Below are 22,363 nucleotides of genomic sequence, written 5' to 3'. Positions count from 1 at the left end.
GCAGTTCCTGTGACTTAGGTTTTCAATACTGCCATCAGTTTATAGGTGAAGAAACTGAACAAGTGGCTTATCTAGGAAATGGCCTCGTGTCGATCAATATTAGGGCACAGAGACTGGGTCTCTTCTCTGTCTTTTCTAACTGTAGTGCTGCTGTGCTCCTTCTAGTATGTGTTAGGGGTCATCGCAGAATTTATTAAGTAAAATACTCTCTATTAAACTAGGACGAATCATGAAGCCATCACTTTTAGAAGCACTGTATGAGAACATGTTAATCGGGACAGAGCCCTTCTGGCTTCCCCGGCTTATCTAGAGATGCAGCTGTAGGTGGGGAGGCTGTCTCTGAGGTGTGAGAGACGAGTGAAGATGAAGTTAATTGACAGCAGCAGTCTGGCACACACCAGGTTATCCAACTCTTGTTGGCTTGCTTGCTCGATGACATTGTTGTATTAAGAATGAAACGTAAGAAATGTGCTCAAGTACTAAAATGCCAGATTGCTTTCTTCTGCCTCGTCTAGACTCAACAGTGAATATAAATGAAGGACAGCAAGTTGGGCTCCTGTGAAAAGGCATCTTCTGGACACTTAGATGCAGATAAAGGATTTGAGAGAGTTTGCTCTTTAAGGTGTCCAGTATAGAGGCTAGGAAACTTACTGTAAGAAATGCATTTCTATTTTGTAGACCAAATAGTGTTTGTGTGTGTGTGTGTGTGTGTGTGTGAGAGAGAGAGAGAGAGAGAGAGAATTGTCTGTGTCATGTCTTTTTGGAAAGCCAGTCTTAATTTTGAAATCAGGGCAAGCAGTTAGTTGATCTTTTTAAAAATGCCTTTTTGGAACTTTTTACCACATGAAAAGTATAACAATATAATCAATCTCTGTTAACCTATCTCCAGTAATACTCATAGCTATAGCTAGTTCCATGAGTGTGCATGTTTTCAGTGTGTATGGGGAGGGGTCTTGCACAGGTGTATATGTGTGCATTGTGTGTATGCATGTCTACTCTTAATGTATTCTCAAGAAAGTCTCAGTTATGCCATGTAACTTGTGTCTCTGAAAGAAGAGGCTCCCTTTGTAAAATGTGAGCTTTTACTCGGGAGATCTCAGACTGATAGCTCTTTACTTTGTAGCTCTTGAGAGTGGAGAACTGGAGCCTACTCTCAGGCCTCTCCTGTAGAGTGTAGACAGCCTCTGCAGCAGACTCCAGCTACACTTCAGTTGGATTTGAAACCACTTGTGTACCTCGGTAATCATGAGCTGTTAAATTGTTTGAGGTATTCTGTTCAGGTAAATTCTTCTACAACAGTTCTCACCTTGATTGCGGGCAGGATTACATACATACATACATACATACATACATACATACATACCCTTGGAGCTGAGCCACCAAATTAAAGATTTTGGGGCTATACAATCGGAAGATTTGACTCTCTAGGTGCTGATAGATGCAGTTGATGTGGTTTGGGTATGCTGTAGATTCCATCTACATGCATGAAACCTTCTGTGGGGTGACACTTCACTCAGGGTTGGCTTGCAACCTTCGTTCTGATTGGTTTCTATTTGCTTGTTAAAGAACCCTCCTTAGATGGCTATGCATTTTAACTTGTTTGATAACTGCAATTGTAATGCTTGTTCTTGGTTTAAAAGCAACAGCGAAATACTCCGTATCTGTCTTCCCTTACCACTGATTGTCTGCTCCTTGCTAGATCCAGGATCAAGATCCTGATGTTGCCTATTCTTTCTTCCAAGTACCAGGGAAGGGGGCAGGAAGTGGGAGGTGGGGATATAAAATGTCTTTTTATATATGGTGGGAATATAGATTTCTTTATATATGATGGTGTCCATCATATATGTCCTGAATTTGCCATTTTCAGTTACCATATTTGGAAACATTTATCTTGAGATAGAGGACACAGTGCTTTGAAGTTGAAAGTGTTGCTTTTAAAAAGTACATTTCAAGTAAGCTGAAACAGGGTAAATGGCATTTTCATGTGTCAGAATGATGGATTTTCTATTAACATGCATTTCCCGAGTTTCACAGTTGATCTATTTCTTTCCCTCGGCCATCTCAAGTAGATCAGTTATCTGTCAACAGGTTTGTTTAGGGGCAACTTTGGAAACGGTTCAGCACAGTTAAGTGTCAGCCCTAGGTACATACTCGAAAAACTCTTACATGCTGCCAGGAGAAGGATGAACAAATATCTTAATGTCATCTTGTGTAATGAAGAAGAGAAAACCCAAACCAGCAAAACCCTGGGCGGATCCCACCAGCATTTGTGTGGATAACTAGCGTGACCCATCCCCACCGTGGAATTCCACAGGCGTGAAGATGAACTTCAGCTCCACATGTGACCTGGATGACCACGACTTAATAATGTCCCCAGAAATCAAGCCACAGAAGGAGTTTTCCATTATGCTTCCCTTTGGTAAAGGTCAAAACAGGCTGTTAAGAGTACACGGTAAATGACAGAGAGACAGACAGTCGGCATACAGATCACTCTTAGCGGCTGCTTGAGAATGACCTTGGAGGGCAGGGTGGGTTTCAGAGTAATGGCCACCGCGTTTTCTCTAACTCGATGGGCTTTTTTCTTTTTGAACTGTATGTTTGTGTGCTTTTGTGTATATGCTATTTCTTAATAAAAAAATTTTTTTTAAGTGGGAAAAGGACTTGGTGTAGGTAGTGACTGATAAACATGCTAGCTAACCTCAATACATACAGATTTTAAAAATACACTTTCTCCTTTTATTCTCGATGGTCTCACTATATATAGCCCAGCCTAGTCTGGACCTAGGGAATCTTTCCATCAATTCTTGGGTTATGAGTACACTACCATACTTGGCCAGATATAGAATCCTGAACACTACAGACAAGGCGTACACATGTGGTATCTTTTGTTAAATGGCAGCTAGGGAATGGGTACTCGTAAGCAGCCTTCCAAGGAAGGTTAACAAGAACATTTACTCTTTACGAAAAAATGATTAGGACTTGAAAAGCACCAGCAGAGGTGTGGGGTTTACATAGGCAAGCATTCATTCCTATAGTCCTTTCCCCCACGCCCTGCTCAGTGAGACTTCAAGGTGAGCTGGGGACAGCTGTGAGCTCAGTGTGCATGTAGGCGCAGGTCTTGATACTGGGGTTGGTCAGTAAAGAGAAAATGTGTAACTCCCTCCCCCATTGCCTGCTGCCCTCTTCTCAGTGCAGCACTGCAGCCGTGAGCTGGACAGGACATCTGTCAGTAGCTGGCAGTGCCAAGGGAAGTTGTGAGCAGTTAGGAGTGAGAGTGCTGACATTCTTCTAACCCAGCTAGGTTCCGGGCATCTTAGTCTAACGTTCATTCTGCTGCCTGGTTCATTCCACCTAAGAGTTATTTAATGGACTTGCTCCCTATGCAGGGACTTCATATACATTTAAGATATAAAGTAAACCTAATTGTGCATCCTCTAGAACCCCCAGGTTTTAGGACATACAGAAAAGGGTCTGTGCACCTGTAATGCCAGCATGTGGGAGGTTTGGGGTCATCCCCTCTACTACACAAAGTCTGTGCTCTTGGGGCTAATAGATCCCCATGCCCCAGCCTCCCTTCCCTGTCCCTGTTCTGTTTTTGAGTGGAGTATGCTTATTACTAGAGCAGGTAAGAACTTGGTCCTTAGCTTTATGAAAGGATTACTGTTTGCACTGGAACTAGGCACTGGATGTCACCTACTAGGTTCTGCCATTAGGATAGAGGATAACATTTGCCTCCTGACTAAGTTGTTTTTCAATTAAAATTGACTAATTGAAAACAACATTTTACAAATAATGATTTTTAGCTATTAACCTAAGCAGCCTTGAGCTCCTGCCTAAATTTTCCTATTGAAAGTGAAACACAAGGGAGTTGTCACTGAGGATCCATCCTGCCCAGTCACAGTTAGCTGTTGCTGAGCCACTGGAGCTAGCCAGCATGGTTTTAAATAGCCTTCTAACAGTTGTTGGGTATGGGTAATGCCTACTGTGTGTCCTTACCTTCCCTCTAATCTCAGCTGCTAGGAATGCAAATGGTCTATGAGGAGCCCTGGTGTTTTAACTAAATTCATAAGGATCAGAGGTGACGCTAGTCAAGGAGCAGTGGCTGTGCAAAGAGGAATGGTGAGGGAACGTAGGCGGGTTACCGCTGAGTGCTTATGAAGTGAGTTACTTAATAGCCACCACAAGTGGGCTTGAGAGCAGCTTGGGTATGATGACTGCCAGCCTCGGAGTGAAGCTAGGGAAGCTGCCACCGACTACAGTGATGGGAGCTGTTGTCACAGATTGTCTCGGGCTGGAGAAGTTAATTTACTCAGATCATAAGTCACTCCAATGGATAGGTAAATGAAGCTGGGCGTGCATCCGTGCATGTAACTCAGTCAGATGTCAGTATTGGGCTTCAGCACTTCAGAATAAACTTGGCCCCATGGGTGCCATGAGCTTGTGAAACAGTTCCTACTAAGAAGTTGCAGATGACATTTTTTCCAAAGTTCATTGTGGTTAGCCAGATTGTCACGTGGGCCTAGCCTCATTATTGACAAAATTACTGCAGACCCTTCTGGAGCTAGTAAGTCATTTTGGCAGCATTACTATTGTAGCATGGTGTCTCTGTCCGAGGTAATGCTGTGTGCTGAGTCCAGTCAGGGTTTCCACTCTTCACCAAGAGGAGTTCTATCTCCTGAAAGTCCTGGAGTCTTTGAATGTCTTTGTCCTACATGATGGGAAAGATTGAGGGATTTAAGAACACTATGTAAGTCACTGAAGTAAGGCAAACTATTACTGAGAGCTGCTTCAGATTGGCTTTTGTCTCTCCCTGGGGATGTCAGCAGTTGAATTGTTTTTTTGAGACAGTCTCTGCCTGGCATTCAAAGGTGTCTACCTCTGCTTCTCCCAAGTACTAGGGTCATCAAGGTGTGAGCCGACATGCCCAGCCTGATACTAACACTGTCTGGAAAGTGTGATCATCTTGTGACTTAATGATAATTTACAAAGGTTCTATCATTAAGGACTGAGGCATCAATAAAAAGGCCAAGGGCATTTCAGAAGGTTTTTGTCCTGGAACTTAGACTATAAGACCACAGATCTACTCACCTCCCAAGTGCTGGGATTACTAAAGGTGTGTGCCACCACTGGCCAGCTTGGGGGAAAAAATCTTAAAGCATGAAACCTGATATTATAACTTGAGATCTACATTTTCTTCCTGGGGAGAAAAATTCAAAGAAGGGTTAGAGAGATGGCTCAGCTGTTAGGAGCACTGTCTGCTTTTCCAGAGGTCCTGAGTTCAATTCCCAGCAACCACATGATGGCTCACAACCATCTGTAATGGAATCCGATGCCCTCTTCTGGTGTGTGTCTGAAGAGAGCAATACTGTGCTCATATACATTAAATAAGTAAGTCTTTAAATAAAGTTCAAAGAAACATTTCTGTGGATTGCTAGGCAGTAAGTGCAGACCATGTTCTAGTCTGAGGACAATATTGTCTTTATTAGCCAGAGATTGGCCCAGCTAAAAATAAAAGCCTTTAAGTTGCAGATCACTTGCCGCTCAAGCAGGCTTGTAACATGAGTAGAAAAACGGCTGGTTGAAAGTGTCCCAGTTACTTCATGGCTCTCCTGTAGGTTCTAGCATCTTAAACTTCACTTGGAACATAAAAACTGAATGATTGGCTTTGTGTCACTTCACCCACCAGAATGGTGCCTTCGGTGGTATGTGACCTACCTTCCGGAGCAGTGTGTTTGGCAGCTTCCTCATCTTCTCCACTTGTTCTGGGGGGATCCCCAGTTGAGAGCAGCTCACCTGGAGTAGGTTGTGGTAACTTAACTCTTGTCTGGGCAGCTCAATTTCAATGAAGTCATTTTCTCTGGAATCCTGAATTCTCACTTTAAGCACCAGCTCTGGTCACCCATAAATTCAACATAGTTTTTTTAAGAGATAAAATACCCATTTTAAAGATTGTTAACATCAGTTATTAGAGCAAAGATGATGCTAAGAATTGAACCATAAGTAGACTTGAAGTTTTTGCAGATATGCTGCGCTGACCGTAGTTTGTGCCCACCTGGCCAACTACTAATAGATTTGATTGCAGTTTGATGCCAGCCAGTCTTTCCAAGGTGTGTTTTTGTTTAGTTATTTGGAAAAGACATATGTCTTTGAATGCCATGTGTGTGTGTGCAGGTACCTGTGGCCAAAAAGTGTTCGATCTTCTGGACTGGAGTTAGAGTCAGTTGTGACCTGCCAGATGAGAACCAAACTGGACTCCTGGAAGAGCTGTAAGCACCCAGCTTTCTGAGCCATCTCTCCAGCCCCCATTTGTCTTTAAAAGCAGGTCTCACTATACAGCCCAAATAGACCTTGAACTCTGGACTCTCCTACCTCAGCCTTGGAATGACAGGCATGCATGCCACACCTGGCATCTTCCTGTGTCTGGACTGGGGACTAAATACATGTACAGCAAGTATACTCTGAGTGATATTTTTAGCTCTTAGAGATTTAAAATACATAATGGAGGATTGGAGAGATAGATGCCTCAGTGGTTAAGAGCACTAGCTGCTCCTCCAGAGAACCTGGGTTCCATTCCCAGCACCCACATGATAGCTAATAACTATCTGTAACTCCAGTTACAGGGATCCACTGGCCTCTGAGGGTACCAGCCACACATGGTGCACATACGTACATGCAGAAAATCACCCATACATATGAAAGGAAAGCACACAGTGGATATTTTAAGACAGTGTAGCAGTTGGGATATTTGGCCGTTGGAAAGTTACTATGAAATATTTATTGGGCCAGGTGCCAATCACTTAGTGTGATTCTTGCAGCATCCCTTGAGAGCTAGTGATTTGTGCAACTATGGCACTGAATGTGAGTCTTGACAGTTTACTCTCTCAAGGACTGTATGGACTAGAGAGATGCGGAGCCATGTGGTGAGCAGTTTGACAACATGGTCCAAGAGCCTAGGCCTTACCTAGACCGGCGCTGTCTGTTGTGCTGTTGTGTGGCTCAGTCGGCAAGTGTGGGTTCATGCCGTGTTGACTTTGACCTGGGAGAGTTAGGAAAGAGATGGTCTGAGAAAGTGGTAGTTCCAGTGCTTGCCTGGGTCTGCTTCCTTCTCCCCCCACCCAAGCCTATTCTCCCTTCATGGGTAGACCAGGAAAAGGACTAGTCTTAATCTTATAATAATAAAGGTTTATTTCCGGGTGGGGCATGCTGTGGTTCCTGTGTGAAACCTTTTAAGTAGGCTCTGAGGATTGGATTTGGGTCTTGGGCTTATGTGGCAACTGGCCATCCCTTGGACCCTGGTTTTAACTATGAGTGATTTTTTTTCTTAATTACCAAATCATGAAAGGAAGCCAAGTCTATAAAGTGGTGCCTAGTCTGGGAAAGGAATATTTGTAATCTATGCTCTTATGTTTCTATTGGTATTTTTTTTTTTTTGTATGCACTATTTTGTTTCCAGGTCTCTAGTGAAGCTACGTAGTAGAAAGGTCCAGTTATACAGAGAAACCCATAGGCAGAGAAAAGCTTCCTTTAAAACCTTGTAGGGTGGGCTGGAGAGAGAGCCATTAAGAGCACTGACTGCTCTTCTAAAAGTCCCGAGTTCAATTCCCAGCAACCACATGGTAACTCACAACCATAACTGAAAACAGCAACAGTGTACTCACACGCAATTTAAAACAAAACAAACCAAAACTAAAAACACCTTGTAGGGCTGAGGTTCCGTCATGCCTAGGGCCCTGGGTTTGATTCCCAACACGAGTAACAACAAAACTCCAAGGAGATGAATGAGTCTTTAGAGTTGAGTGAGCTTTTGCAGGGCAGAAGAGGCAGGTGACAGTGAGGAGAGAGTTACTGTGGTACCCACTGAGGTGACAGCATTTGCCAGGGTAGAAGTTGAAATGAATAATTTCAAGACAGCAATGGCTTTGGGTCTCTCCAAATGCAAACCCTGCTTGTACTGCAGTGTCACATGCTCCAGGTGGGGAGACAGCCCTGCGCAGCACAGCCCCCTTCTCACTCAGCAGAACTGTCCCATTCCTCACTCAGGGATTGTGAGGTCGTCTTTGCCCTTCCAACCTCTGCCATGGAATGACTCAGCCCTGTGCCCAGAGGCTGGTCTCTCCTAAGTAGCGTCTCACACGTTTGTAAAGTGGAGCAGTGGGTTTGTGAGGTTCTGCTAACTCTTTGAGGAACTTTCCCAAACCTAACTGGGTGGCAACAAATTGGGGTCTGAATGCATCCTTTGACACCGAGTTCTACACCTTGAGTAAGGTATGTGATTGCTCTGAACCTGGAACCAAAAAAAAAAAAAAAAAAAAAAAAAAGGCCTAGTTCATTCACATGGTGACAAGAAGAAAAAGGAGTGCTCTGGAGGCCCCCTTGGCACCAGTGAGTGCCAGATACTGCCTGCTGCTGCTTGCATTTGTTTAGCTGGTCCTGGGACAGAGCCCTTGGCCCAGTTCCTCTGTTCATGACTGGCCCACTGCCTACAGCAGTAGTCACCACCTTCCCCCACTACCCTTTGCCACCGTTCCCCTTGAGGACTGTTTTTGGGACATGATCCAGACTTACCTGCCATCGTCTCCCTGATACCCTGTTCAGGCTCCTTCATGACAGATCAGTGTTCCCTCTCACGTTCTATATCAGAGTCCAGCCAAATAGTGTCCTAGTGCCTCAACACAGGTCTGTGCAGTAAGATAGTATGTTCTGTTACCGGCCCTGTAATATCGGCAGGGTTATTTATTGCTACACAGGCTTAGGTGTGCCATGTGACAGCAGACTGAAGTTCAAGGCTTCTCACTCCCTTCTAGGCTCTGACTCCTGAATACAGTTCAGGGTGGGAATGGGGCCCTTTGCTCTGGTCTGACTACCAGGTTAAAGCCCTGTGTGTGTAATGAACAGCTACAGTGGGGAAATTGTTTAAGGAGCAAATGAGGAATCAGGTCCAAGGAAATGAAATGCTGTCAGTCATGTGGCCAGTTAGGCACATGCTGGCAATAGACTTGGGTGGCATGTCTGCCTCCCCACCATGCTATGCTGACGATGACTTCCTGCCATGATTGGAGGAAGGTAGGGCTGACAGGAGGAGGTAGGTCTGCCTGGCCTGACCTGAGCATGGGTATGGAAATGTACTTTGGCCTGCCAGGGTGTGGTGAGCCATAAACAAGCACCCCGAATCACCCCACCTGTTGAAACAGGCTCAGTGGGGTGGGGGCTGCAGCTGAGGGCAACCTCCACTCATCCCATACTGTTCTCACAGCTCATTTGTTCCCTGTGCATGTGTGCACGCAGTCACCCAGCAGTACTCACTGCGCTTCTATTAATGGCCCCGCCGGCCTGATGATTTGAGATTCACCTTTCCTGTTTTCCCTGTCTCTCATCTCCCCGTTGGTGTCTTGTCTAACTCATGCTAAGACAGCATGGGTTTAACTAGAGAGGGTTATGCTGATTTTCCTCAGCCAGGAAAGCCAGTTCTCCTTCATAGCTTCGATTTTCTGACATTTTTTCCTTAACCATTATTGCTTTTTAAAGTTTTTTTATGTGGTCTATGGGCAGGTAAGATGCATCACCAAAGACACCCCCAAGCTTTACAACCTGGGTTCCTGAACCCAGCCAAGGCTGAAGGGAGAGAACCGGCTCCACCAAATCACCCCCATCTTCATATGTGCACTCCCAGCCTCAGCAGCGCACAGTGTGGCTGCCCTTTGTCCACACTGATTTTTCAAAGGATGTTTGTACCAATTAACCTTGGGAAGCAGAAAATGTTCTACTGACCCCTCCCCCAGCCAAGGACAGATTGTATAGTGTAGGGTGTATAACATAATAAAGACAGTGTTTCCAGTGGCAAACACCATACTACTTGTGCAGAGGTTTTATATGTGTGTGTGTGTGTGTGTGTGTGTGTGTGTGTGTGTGTGTGTGCACGCGCGCATGCGCACCACTGAGCCCCAAAGGCCTTTTCAGTGAGTCCAAGGCCAACATAGTTTCCCACCTGATAAACAGTACAAGAAGGGGAGGGGTGAGAAACCTGGCTGCTTCAGAAAATACTAGCTCATTGGGATTTGGATGAGAAGTCTTCCCACAAAAGGCCCATTGTTCCAGCTGGTGGTGCCATTGAGAGGTTATGGGCCTATCATAAGAGTGATAACTAGGAGGTGAGCCTAGTTGGAGGAAGGGGGTCACTGAGGTGAGGTTGGGGCGGGGTCACTTCTTTCATCTGCACTTCTGGGCTGCCATGAGGACAGCTTTGCTTTTCCAGTGCCCCTCTGCGTGGTGGTACCGTATGAACATGAACTGTGACCTCTGAAACCAGAAGCCAAAAGGAATCTTTCCTCAGTTGTATCATCCATCTTTCATCTTGGGTATCTTGTCACCATGACAACAAGGAAAGATAAAGGAAAACCAAAAACCTGGCTCTTGGGATACGAGACTGAAACAACTAAATAGTATCTGAGTATTCTCCAGCCTTCACAAAAACCATAGACTCACTAAAGGAAAACCTATACAGGCTGATCAAATTCCCTCCAAGGGGGAACAGCTCAGCCCTAGTAGAGAATTGTAGGCTTTTTTAATGGGCTGCACCAGAGTATTCCAGGGTGTGGCTCTGATGTACTCTGCCAGATTCCTCATTGAAGCTCACATTTCCAGACCCTTGTCTACCCAAACACCCATGTCGATCTCTACAGGGAAATTCTTAGGCACAAGATGGCTGGGCTGAAGGACGAGTGCACTGGTCCCCAAGCTGACAGAACATCTTGGAGGTTGTTTCTGTGTCTTGTTTCCTTTTCTCCTGTCTTGTTCTGTTTGAGAGTGTTTTTACTTGTCTTTCTTTCCATGCATTTAAAATGGTCCCATCCTTGCCGGGTAGTGGTGATGCACGCCTTTAATCCTAGCACTTGGGAGGCAGAGGCAAGCAGTTTTCTCAGTTCAAGGACAGCCAGGGCTATACAGAGAAACCCTGTCTCGAAACAAAATAAAATAAAATAAAATAAAATAAAAATCCCATCTGATTCCACTCCCCCAACCCCACCCTGAGGACTGAAGAGATGCATCGCTCAGTGGTTAAGAACACTTGCTGCACAATTTTGGGGACCAGAGTTTAAACTCCAGCATCCATATAACAAGATAGGCACTCGGCATGCTTGTAACCCCAGCTCTGAGGACGACAGACACAGGTGGGTTGCTGAGGCTCGCTGGCATCCCTCCGAGCTAGGAAAAAAATGAGCCCCAGGTTCAGGAAGAGATCCTGCCTCAAAGGACTCCACAGAGGCTACAAAGGGGGGCAGGAAGACACTCACGCCCTCTCTTATCTCCATACATGTGCACAGAAGCATGCACATTTTAAGCAGTATTTCTATTTTGACTATGTGTATGTGTGCATGCCTATGTGTGAGTGTGGGCAGGTGATTACAGTGTCCACAGAGGCCAAAGGCATTGGGTCCCTTGGAGCTACAGCGGTTGTGAGCCACTCTGATGGTTCTGGGGCTCAAACTTGGGTCCTCTGCAAGAGCACCACATGCCTTAACCACTGAGCCATCTGTCCAGCTTCACAATTTTTTTAAAAAAATCAAACAATTCTTAACCAGATGTGGCACACCCAGGAGAGGCAGAGGTAGGTAGATCTCTGTGAGTTAGGGCCAGTCTGATATACATGGTCAGTTCTAGGACAGCCAGAGCTCTTTCAACAACAACAACCTGGCAAAGGCAACTTAAGGAAGGAAAGGGCTTATTTCACTCATGAGTTGAAGATGATGTCCATTATGGTAGAGAAGACATGGTGGGAGCAGAAAGCAGCCAGTCACACTGCGTCCACAATCAGGAAGCAGAGATGAACGCCCATGTTCAGTGTTCTTTCTCCTGTTTAGTCACTCTGGGATCTCCGCTTACATGTAGGGTGGGTCTCCACACCTTAGTTTAGCCTGGTCTAGAAACCTCCTCACGGGCATGCTCAGAAATTTGTCCCCTTAATAATTCTAGATCCTGGTAAACTGACAGTGCTAACCAATGCACTTAACAATTGTAAATTTGTGAGAAAAGAACACATTTCATTATAGGATAAAAATCCTGGGAGCAGCAAATTACAAATACTCAATTTTTAAATAAATAGAAATGATTTTCTTTCTAAAATTTAATTATGTAGTATATAAAAGATAGATGCTGCCCTCTTCCCCCGCCCCCCCCCCCAAGTACTCATGGTTAAATGGAGGCAGGAGGATTAGAAGTGTAAGGTCATCCTTGGTTACATAGTGAGTTTGGGCTACATGAGAGTCAGTCTTTAAAAAGGGGGTCTGGAGAGATGGCTCAGCAGTTAAAGGACACTGCTGCTCTTCCAGAGGTCCTGCTTTCTGTTCCTAGCACCTACATGGTGGCTCACAAAGGCCTGTAACTCCACTTCCAAGGGCTCTGATGCCCTCTTCTGGCTTCCAAAGGCTCCTGTATGCTTTCACATGTTGTATAAGGACAAGCGCGGGCACACACACACTACACACTATACACACACACACATACATACACATATACACACACACACACACATGAAAGAGAGAGAAGAGAAAGAAGAAAGAAAGAAAGAAAGAAAGAGAGAGAGAGAGAGAGGGAGGGAGGGAGGGAGGGAGGGAGGGAGAAAGGAAGAAAGAAAGAAAGAAAGAAAGAAAGAAAGAAAGAAAGAAAGAAAGAAAGAAAGAAAGAAAGAAAGAAAGAAAGAAAGAAAGAAAGAAAGAAAGAAAGAAAGGTGTTTGGAGGGTTTCCTCCATACTTCACCATGGCCCTCAGAGGGAAGCCGAGTACCTGGACCCCTGGAGGAATGCCTCCAGCCGGCACAGTGACACTGTGGGTGTCTTTACAGACATTCTGCTTGCAATAGTTTGAAACTGCAGTCTCCAGAGAGACCTTAGTCCTCTGCTGGCCTCCAACATGAGTGGCTGAACTGTGCATATGCCGTCTCTTTTAATTCTAGCCTCCAAGTAAGTGTGAAGGAGTATGTCGTTTTCGTTTCGACTGTGGAGGTCAGAGGACAGCTTTCCGGAATCCTTTCTCATGTTCTACCCTGACTCAGGTTCGGATTCAGGACACCAGGTTTGAGCAGCAGTTATCACTACCTGATGAGTCCCTCATCTTTCACTTTTGCATCTTATTTCCACGTGGGCAGTCAACACTTAGTGAAGATCTGTTTCCCTTCTATCTTCCCAGAATGCCCTTCCCCAGACCCGGATCCTCTAGAATAGTCACAGAGCTGAGTTGGGTTTTAACCCCATACAACATGAGCGCTCCTCTCTCCTCGCTGAGCTCTGAGTACCAGCTGAACTAGGTACTCCGACGCAACGCATGCGCAGGGAAGTGCCACGCTGTTATTTCTCTCACATCCACGAGGGGTCGCACAACGCCTTCCAGAGTTCGCCCCAAGAACCTGCGCCTTAGTAAATCCCTTCCCTCCGGAACCTCCCATCTCTCCCAACACCACCTTCGGGTTTAAAGTTCCAGAGCTGTATTCCTGGTTGTCCCAGAAACCTATCCGTGCAGCCGCTTGGCGTGATTTAACTGAGCTATGGGAAGCATGCAGTCTGACTCCTTCATTCAGTACCCTATACTGTGCTTTCCTCGTCAGCAAAATGATAATCCCCACTGCGCTGAGCGCTATCCAAGAGAGTGGGGAGCCTCATCTCATTTTGAGCATGGTGTCCAGCACATTCCAGGAGCCCGGTATACCCCAGGTGCCTACTGAAAAAGTCATTTTACCTAGATGTCAAACTCTCCCTGTAAAACTCACCATGTCCTCCTTGGCTTTTGTCTTCGTGGGCACCAGGGGCAGCAAGGTTTCCTGAGTGAGATCTCTATAATGGAGGCAGACTTCAGGCCCTCAAGTCAGACGTGTGAGTGTTTTTACTTTCTGTCCATGGAAATTTTCACCTCCATCTCCTTTTCCCATGTTGCATGGCGTGAAAGCATTCTTTTCTGGAAAAATTCAAGGTTGCCTTGGCGAATTCTAAGTGTCCCTCCTCCTTCTCCTTCCAGTTGGAGCCATGGAGATAGCTTCTGGTTTTGGATGCTAATTTGTTTTAGTGGACATCTACAAAGACGGCCTCTGGCCTCACTCAGCATCTTTTGCAAATGTCTATATATTTCAGATACATCGTTGCCAATGTCTACCGTTGCTGGGTACATCCAAGGAGTCTATGGTCCATCCAGACCTCAGACTGATTGACCCTCAGCGTCTTCTGACCCCAGAACCTTGTCTCAGCCTCTTGAGGAGGAAATGGAGGACTGGGCTATCTCGGTCCCTCTCTTTCCAGACAAACCATATAGTCCACCATGTCCAGTTTATGTGGAGATACGTGTAGGGTGTTCTGGGAATGTTGGTATCTCTGTCCCCTAACTTCTGTGGCACCCAGATGCTGAAGCTGGGGTGAGGCAGGAGAATGCCTCCCATGGTTGGGGTTTTGCTGAGGCAAGGCTCTGAACTCCAATGTTCAGCAGTCAAGCTCCCACAGCACAGCCTTGATAAACTAAGGCATTATGATACATCACAGGCTAGGATGATACACCAAGAAAGAAGCCTGGCTGACAATTCCAACACTAGCCTGTCACACCTTTTACCCTGTTTTTTGGTACTCTGGTACAGGCTGACTCATCTTCTCCAGGACCGCAGGGTTTGTTTGTGCTCCTGGTAACTTGAAGGGTGGAGACAGGGCTCTTGGATGTGGTTTCTAAGAGGTGAGGTGGGGTAGAAGGTAGACAAAGACGAGCTACTGGTTGTACACAGCAGAAAACCAGGCTGGCTAATTCTGCCCAGTGAGAATTTTCTGGAAGGGTGACTGAGCAGTCCACAGAATCACCAGGTAAACTAAGAAGACCCATCTCTTAAATTGTCCAGGAACCCATAAGACTGCAGTAGAACCACAGGAAAGGACTCTAGAGGACCGTCCTGCTGCCCCCAGGGTCAAGTTGCCCCTGGATGCTGTTGCTGGGGACATGATGAATGGCATCTCTGATGGCCCTGGCTTCTCAGGGGGCCCAGGTTCAGTGCCCACGAACTCTGTAGGGATGTTGTGAGGGATCTTTGGCCTGTAGGGGGTTCCCATTCTGGATTAGCCCCACCTCCACCATGGTGTGTAGCTGCTAAGCAACCAAAACCAACAAACACCAACCTCTGTAATTTCCCTGAATTTGCCATTGCCAAGAGGCAGTCTCCAACCTGCCTCCCGTAGGCAGCTGGCTACTCAGAGTACCGCTTGCAGATGTGGGTCAGAGACCTCACGAAGCTCGGTGAAGCCGCCCAGACAAGTTGAGTGCTTCTAGAGAATTCCTACGCCAGCCTTCTCTCCATGGCTAGGGCCATTGAACTCTGTCTCAGGCATGGTTTAAATCTTTATGTAGATTACATTGGGTCTTATATCTGTTTTGTTTTGTTTGTTTGTTTATATGTGTGTACGTGTGCGCGTGCACACAAATGCCAATGCTGACACACATGTACAGCCCAGAGGAATACACCAGTGGCTTGTTTGATTGCTCTCTTCTTATTTCTGGGAATCTACCTGTCCCCACCATTAGAGCACAGCCATGCCCAGCCGGGGGGCCTGGGGATCCAGGCTCAGGTCCTTGTACTCTCATCTCTCTGGCCCCTGAGAATTAATTTTAAAGTTTGACAGCAATGACTAGGATTAGACAGGTAAGCTGTAACAGGAAATAAGAAGTATTGAATGTCTTGGGAGAGAAAGGGGGAATGCGATTGAAGGACCTGAATGGGGAGCTATGTGACCGGCGGGTAGAATCCTCTGAGTGACTCAGAACTCCTGTCCCTGACTCAGCCCACCTTAGGAGCAATGACCTCACACTGCAATCTGTGTCCTCTTCCTGTCCCACTTCACTGATCTCCCCATTTCCTCGGCCCCTCAGTTAGTGTGTCCTTGGGGCTCAAGGCAATATGAAGTCTCATGCTACACTGCTCAGTCTTGCCTACACAGCCTAGCTCCCAGGTCTCCTGGATCTGGAGCCTGCAGACTCAACTTGGCTACCTTTCCCTGGGCCACAGTCATGCTGGTCCTTGCCCCCACCCCCAACCCCCACCCCACACACACCTGCCGGTGAGGCCTGTGCACTGGCTGGTCCACACTGTGAATGGACTTCTGCATCCCCGCTGCAGGCATGCCCAGGCATGTTCTTGCGGTGAGGCAGAGAGCTGATAAGGCCTCAGCTTATCTCCCTGAACTCTGTGAATGTTTCCCTGGCCAAAGAAAACCCATGGCTGAGGCCAGAGTCCATATTGGGAGACAGCAGAAATTGGTGGTATACTCTGAGACAGGGGGATTGGAGAACGTGAGACCTGCCATGAAGGCCCGTGCTCCGAGTCCTTTGTGCCCAGTAGATCTGCCTCTGCCAGTGTCTCTGTCTGTTGGATGCCCTCTCATTTTTGCCCTGTTAAGCGTGTATGCCAGGCTTGCCTTGTGCCAGGCCCAGTTCTAGTCCCTGGAGTATGCCAGCACACAGTAGGATTTGTGCGTGCAGCACTTACAATTTAGAGATAATGACACCTCATAAACAGGAAAACCAACACTGGGCAGGGCTACCAAAAAAAATGATCCGAAGAAGGTGCTGTTCCTTCTTCGATGAGGTAGGCAGGAAAGGGCTTGCTGGCGTGTTTGAACTGAGAGCTCATGAAAAAGAGGGAGCCAAGCCCACCGGTGGGAAAGAAAGTTCCAGGTCAGGACAGTGCAAAGAACCAAAGTCTTGGAACAGTAGCCTGTGTATGCGAAACACATGGCTACATGGCTAGACCAGAGTCAATGAGAGATAGACAGTGTGCATGTTCGCATGCATATTGTAGCATCTGGTGAGGACTCTGGACTCTATTCCACGTGTAAGAATAGTTGTCTGAAGCAGTCGATAGGGCAGGGAGAAGCAACCTGAGTTTGTCAGGAGGTTCCTGTCTGCACAAGAAAAATGGGTCAGGGAGGGGAGAAGGAGAGCAGGGGCCCAGTTAGGAAATGTTGCCACCTCGGAGGTAAAGCTGGTAATAGTGGTGGCCCAGGAGGTAGCCACGCTCAGGAGTCACTTTGACTCTGTGACCCTGGTGTTTGCCAGTGCTGGGGAGGACAGGAGACAGGAAGGGGATGGGACTGATACTTTGAACCTGAACGCGTGGGCAAACAGAGTTGCCACCTGTAGACCTGGTAGGCACTGTTTGAGATCCACCAGTTCTGCCGAGAGGAAGGTACGTCTAGGCCCTAGACACAGAGCCTGGTTTGTGAGCGATCACGGGGCCTGTCGTAGTGATTGGGGGAAAAGGAAGCACAATGCCATCATCTGCCTCACAGGGTCATCTATGTCACTGTGCTCATTCACTCATTCAGTAAGACTTGAGCGAGCTCCAGACGTAATAAGCCAGACACTTGCGCGGGTTCCCTGGGAAGAAGAGAACCCTAACGAGACAGTGTTGCAGGCTGGAAACAGTGTTGCCTTGCTTTCTTGAGACAGTGCCTGGAAACAAAGTAGCTGCATTTTTCTACGTTGTTTCTTGACTTTTTGGTCAGGAGACAGATAACCAGGAAGCTAATGTATGTAAAAGGGGCTACTGTAAGGCCAGTGTGGTGCTATATACCAATCAACCCATTACAGGAAATAGAGGCAGAGAGATCAAGAGTTCAAGATCAGCCTGAACTGTGTAGTAAGACAATACCTTGTCTTAAATAAATATAGAAAAAAATACATCTTATATGAAGGTGGGTGAGTGAAAAGAAGATTGGGCCGAAACAAAGACAGTCTCAAAGACCGAATCCCAGACTCCTCTTAACCCAATTCATTTTCACAAAGTGGCTGCCTCATCTTCAGGAAGATAAGAAAGGCAGAGTGGACCATAGTGACCCTCGGGGGTCTTTCGGAAAGGTTTTTGTCTTGCAAGAACAGTGTCCTGAGACAAGGCTGCCCTTGTGAAAAGAGCCTGGTTGCCAAGCTCTGGGGATTAGGAATCTCAGTGAAACAGAACAGGTGTGTGTGTGTTGGGGGTGGGGGACACGACAGTAGGCCCCTCAGTAAAGCTGCCGACCCACTGCAGGATTCTGAGTGTGTGCAAAGGAGGTGGCTGGCTCTGCACCGTTTGAGGGTTTCTGCTATGTGAAGAATGGTCTTTGTGCTTTCTGGCTCCTCATCCTGCAAGGAATGAGGAGTGGAATCCCAGGTCTCCAAACGCTCATAAAACAGAGTCCCCACCTCAGTCCTGCCACGACACAGATGGGGGACCTCAAGCAATGTGGTTACGTGGACAACAGCACAGTGATGTCATTAGATCGGATTTAGAAGATGCAGCTTCAAACGATTGTGGGGTCGTTGGTGCTTGAGAGGAGGTTAACACGAGAATCTGAGCTGGGCTGAGTCGGTACAGGGTGGAGAGAGAATGATTTGTGAAATGGAAGTGATTCAAGGAGCCTTCATGGAGGAACTGGTGACAGCCAGGGCCGTTTCTGGGCTTTATAGATTGGGCGCTTGACAGAATGAACGGTTCCCTGAATCACAAGCCAGAGAAGGAAAATGAGGCTTGGTGGATGGGATCAAGTTAGACTCCATCCTGCAGTGTGAGAGGTCCGACCCACTGCTTGAGATATAAGGTTTGGGGAACACATAAGACCTAAAGATGCTGAACCATAGGTCACTGGAACCTGGGTGGGGTTGCAACAGAGCATACAGGATGGAAGGTCTGCTATGGGGAAGAACAGGAAGTGGCAGCAAGTGTCCTGGGGACACACAGAGAACGGAGACAGATGGCTGAGTTCCAGCCAATGGAATAAGCATGATAATGTTTCTTCTAGGTCCGGCTCATGAAACTCTACCCCCAGCCCACCAATTCTCTTCCCCAGGGCTCCGAAGATTTCTTCTGTAGTGGACCAAGAAGTCATGTCCTGAAGCTCTGTGAGCCGGGCAACCATCACGACGCGAATGCAACCCAAGGCCAGCGATAAGCTCAACCCACTGCAGGAGTCTGCAAATGAATAAAAATCAGACGTGGTGGGAGAATCCTGTAAGGGTGGCACTCAAGAGATGGAGGCTGCCAGGCCTTTAGGTGGATCTCTGTGAGTTCGAAGTCAGCCTGGTCTACAGAGCGAGTTCCAGGACAGCCAGGGCTACACAGAGGAACCCTGTCTCAAAAAACAAACAAACAAACAAACAAACAAACAAACTCAGCCAACCAACCAACCAAAACAAAACAAAACACAAACACAAAAGAGATGGAGGGAAGAGGATTAGAAGTTTATACGCTTAGCTGTATAGCACGACCTTGTTTTTTTTCTCTCTCTCTCTCTCTCTCTCTCTAGCTCATGCTGGGTTAGTACTCTGTAGCCCAAGGTGGCCTTGAACATGTGACCATCTTCCTCTTTTACCTTCCTGAGAGATGGGACCCATGAACCTTCATGGCTGACTTCCTCTCTCTCTCTCTCTCTCTCTCCCTCCCTCCCTCCCTCTCTCTCTCTCTTTCTTCTTTTAAAATGTGCATCAGTGTTTTTCCTGCTTGTATGTCTCTAAGTGAAGGTGTCAGATCTTGGAGTTATAGACAAGACAGTGGTGAGTTGCCATGTGGTTGCTGGGAATTGAACCTGGGTCCTCTGGAAGAGCAGTCAGTGCTCTCAACCACTGAGCCATCTCTCCAGCCTCTTTCTTTTCTTACAACAGGGTCTAACATACTCGTATTGGATTGAACTCATCATGAGGCTGAGACTGATGTCACTGTGACTGGTCATCATGCCTGGTTTTCTATTCTTGTTTCTTTCAGTCCTTTGAAGTTTTGTTTCTGGACTTCATTCGCAGGCCAGGTATTGACAACAGCTTCTCAGCTTCCCTTATCCACCATTTTAGAACATTACATTTTTACTTATTTTGATTCTGTGAGTAGGGATGGGAAGGGGTGCCTGTGAGGGTTCTCTCCATCCACCGTGTGGGCCTGGGGAGGGGAGGGGTGTGGAACTCAGGCTTCAGATTTGGCAGTGCGTCCCTTTAACTGATGAACCATCTGGCTGGGTCTCCCTTTTCAAAGTGAGAAATAAACTTACATTGTTTCTGGCAATGGAAATTTGGGAACTTCTCTTTTATATACGCTTATGTCACTTTATCTCAGTACCAAAGTTAGCATTGGTTATGTGGGTTCTTTGAGAGCAATGGATTCCTTCTCGGATCTTGATGACTTTAACCAGGAGTGCTAGCTATGGTCAGCCGTTGTAATGGTTCATATAGGAATGACCTTCATAGGCTCAAATATGTGAATGCTTGGTCATTAGGGCATGGCGCTCATTGAGGGAATTAGGAGGTATGGCCATGTTGGAGAGGGTGTGGCGCCAATGGAGGAAGTGTGTCAATGGAGGTGGATTTGGGGTTTCAAATGCTCTCTCTCTTCCTGCAGATCTAGCCATAGAACCCTCAGCTACTTCTCCAGTGCCACGCCTGCCTGCATGCCGTCATGCTTCCCGTCATGATGACAATGGACTAAACCTCTGAACTGTAAACCAGCTGTTGTGGGTCACTTTTGCTACCCCGCCTAAGCTCCGGGAATGGGCTGTGCTACCAGCCCCCACCCAGATTCCCTCAAATCCACAGATTAAAAAAAACACAGACACACATATTGCTCAATCTCAACTTGCCTTTTTGGTACAATTGCTAGGCACTACTCATCTCCCACCTGAAGAAGCATGCCTTATCAATATTCTTAGCTCCATAGCTCTCCACCTGCCCTAACTTTTAGTTGCTCAGTTACATCTAGTTCCTACTAAACACGTCCAACCTCCTGCCTGTAGGACCAGCCACAGGCCTCTGCTCTGCCCAAGATCTCACATGGCTGGTCACCTTTTCTCCCTCCAACGCCTGGCAAACTCTTTCTCTTTCTCCTGTGTCTGTCTCCTGCCCTTGGGGACCAGAATTCCTGCCTATTCCTTCTGCCCAGCAATTGGCCCATGTCTTCTTTACTGACAGACCAAGAACCAATTGGGGAACAGGACCTTAGCATCGGCACCACCCCTACAGCCCACCTCAATTAAATGCATCTCAGCTGGTTGGTGGTGGCACACACATTTAATCCCAGTCCTTGGTGATTAGATTCACCCAGACCAGGTGAATCTCTGAGTTCAAGGCCAGCCTGGTCTACAGATCGAGTTCCATGACAGCCAGGGCTAAGCAAAGAAACCCTGTCTGGGAAAACCAATACAAACCACAAATACCATTCCTTTATAAGAGTTGTCATAGTTATGGTGTCTCTTCACAGCAGTAAAGCACTAAGACAGACACTCAGTGGCCACTGAGGCCACTAAGCTCGTTGTCTCATGCCTGCGAAGGAAATGGAAATACCGATGAGAAGTGACTAGCACATCTATTGAAGGGAAGTGAGGAAGAACTTCCCAGAGTGGGGAGGACTTCAGGGGGGAAACCCTCCTGTGTTGCCTTGCCCACCTGCCTTTTATAGCACTAACATCAGGAACTGGATGGAGACTGAAATCATCTTTACTGGGCTTGCTCAGTTTTGAGCACATCAAAAGCTGAGCCTGTAAGGTATCCTCATGCTTTAGATCTGCTCCTTGTGTCCAACTGGAGAATTACTCATCTACCCAAGGGAGGCATTACTAACAATGTTTGACAAGGCCTTACAAGGACCAGATGGGCCTAGGCAAGAACTTACTGACTTGTAAGGAGAACAGAAATGACAGACTTCACACAAAACCAGGGGTCTTGGTTGGAAGGGGCAACTCTTCCTAGATGCTAACAGTGAGGAAACCATATTAAGTAGGCTTTAGAACCCAAAGGTGGGGGTATGGCTCAGTGATAGACCTCACGCTTAGAATGTTTGGGATTTTGAGTTCAATCCCTTGCACGGAAAGAAAAATGGAAATAAGAATAAACAGGGGGGCGAGGAAATGGCTCAGTGATTAAAAGCAGCTGCCATTCTTCCAGAGGACTGGAGTTCTGACTCTGACATGCAGTACCTAGGTCAGGTAGCTCAGAACTATAACTTTAGCTCTCAGGGATCTGACTTCCTCTCTAGTCTCTTGAGGCACCAGCACACATATAACACACACACACACACACACACACACACACACACACACACAATATTTAAAAACAAACAAACAAACCAAACTCTTAGGCAGCAAAGGGCCATTAAGCCTCAGCTTTGCCCAAGGTCAGAGTAGGTAGTGTTCTTCCCTGGGGCCAGGAGCTTCATGGTGCCTCCTTAGTGTTCTCCCATGGAGAAGGAAGCAAGAGACAGGCTGGAAAATTATTTCTAAAAATGCCTTTGTGTGTGGTTGCTGGCATCTGGAATGGACTAGAAACAAATAGATAAGGCGCCTTTTCAGGTTTCAAGGAAGCTGTGCCATCAAATAAACGATAAGCCAGAACTAAA

The 22,363-nt window shown here is 46.8% G+C and overlaps 1 protein-coding gene and 2 long non-coding RNA genes across 4 annotated transcripts; 2 read left to right on the top strand and 1 right to left on the bottom strand.

The window, feature by feature from the left end:
- Nucleotides 1–4,286: 4,286 nt before the first annotated feature.
- Nucleotides 4,287–8,708, bottom strand: Gm21885 (predicted gene, 21885). The gene is made up of 4 exons (NM_001378258.1): nt 8,566–8,708; nt 6,962–7,036; nt 5,716–5,891; nt 4,287–4,708 (listed from the first exon to the last, which is right to left on the bottom strand). Exons 1-4 carry the CDS (start codon nt 8,603–8,605, stop codon nt 4,562–4,564), a joined length of 438 nt encoding a protein of 145 aa, NP_001365187.1. The 5' UTR covers nt 8,606–8,708; the 3' UTR covers nt 4,287–4,561.
- A 3,961-nt stretch (nt 8,709–12,669) lies between these two features.
- On the top strand, nt 12,670–19,108 carry Gm38956. 2 transcript variants are annotated; one of them, XR_880146.1, is made up of 3 exons: nt 12,670–13,703; nt 13,796–13,862; nt 18,792–19,108. It is a non-coding gene; the product is annotated as a predicted gene, 38956 (long non-coding RNA). The 2 variants fall into 2 exon arrangements; XR_001780297.1 differs by lacking the exon at nt 18,792–19,108 and adding an exon at nt 14,118–17,680 and having other exon boundaries at nt 12,670–13,862.
- Nucleotides 19,109–19,149: 41 nt separating this feature from the next.
- Nucleotides 19,150–20,591, top strand: Gm38953. The gene is made up of 2 exons (XR_880145.1): nt 19,150–19,790; nt 20,375–20,591. It is a non-coding gene; the product is annotated as a predicted gene, 38953 (long non-coding RNA).
- Nucleotides 20,592–22,363: the final 1,772 nt, after the last annotated feature.

Source organism: Mus musculus, chromosome 11 (assembly GCF_000001635.26).
Source record: "Mus musculus strain C57BL/6J chromosome 11, GRCm38.p6 C57BL/6J".
In the NCBI taxonomy this organism is placed as follows: Eukaryota; Metazoa; Chordata; class Mammalia; order Rodentia; family Muridae; genus Mus; species Mus musculus.
This window is presented reverse-complemented; position numbering and strand designations above follow the sequence as displayed.

Excerpts from the sequence above, each read along its gene's own strand:
- Gm21885 (NM_001378258.1), bottom strand. The coding sequence starts at position 8,605 with ATGAAGGAGCCTGAACAGGGTATCAGGGAGACGATGGCAG. Across the intron at positions 7,037-8,565 it reads TATCAGGGAGACGATGGCAG|GTCAAAGTCAACACGGCATG; the intron begins GTAAGTCTGGAT and ends TAACTCTCCCAG. Across the intron at positions 5,892-6,961 it reads AACAGACAGCGCCGGTCTAG|AGCTGGTGCTTAAAGTGAGA; the intron begins GTAAGGCCTAGG and ends ATGGGTGACCAG.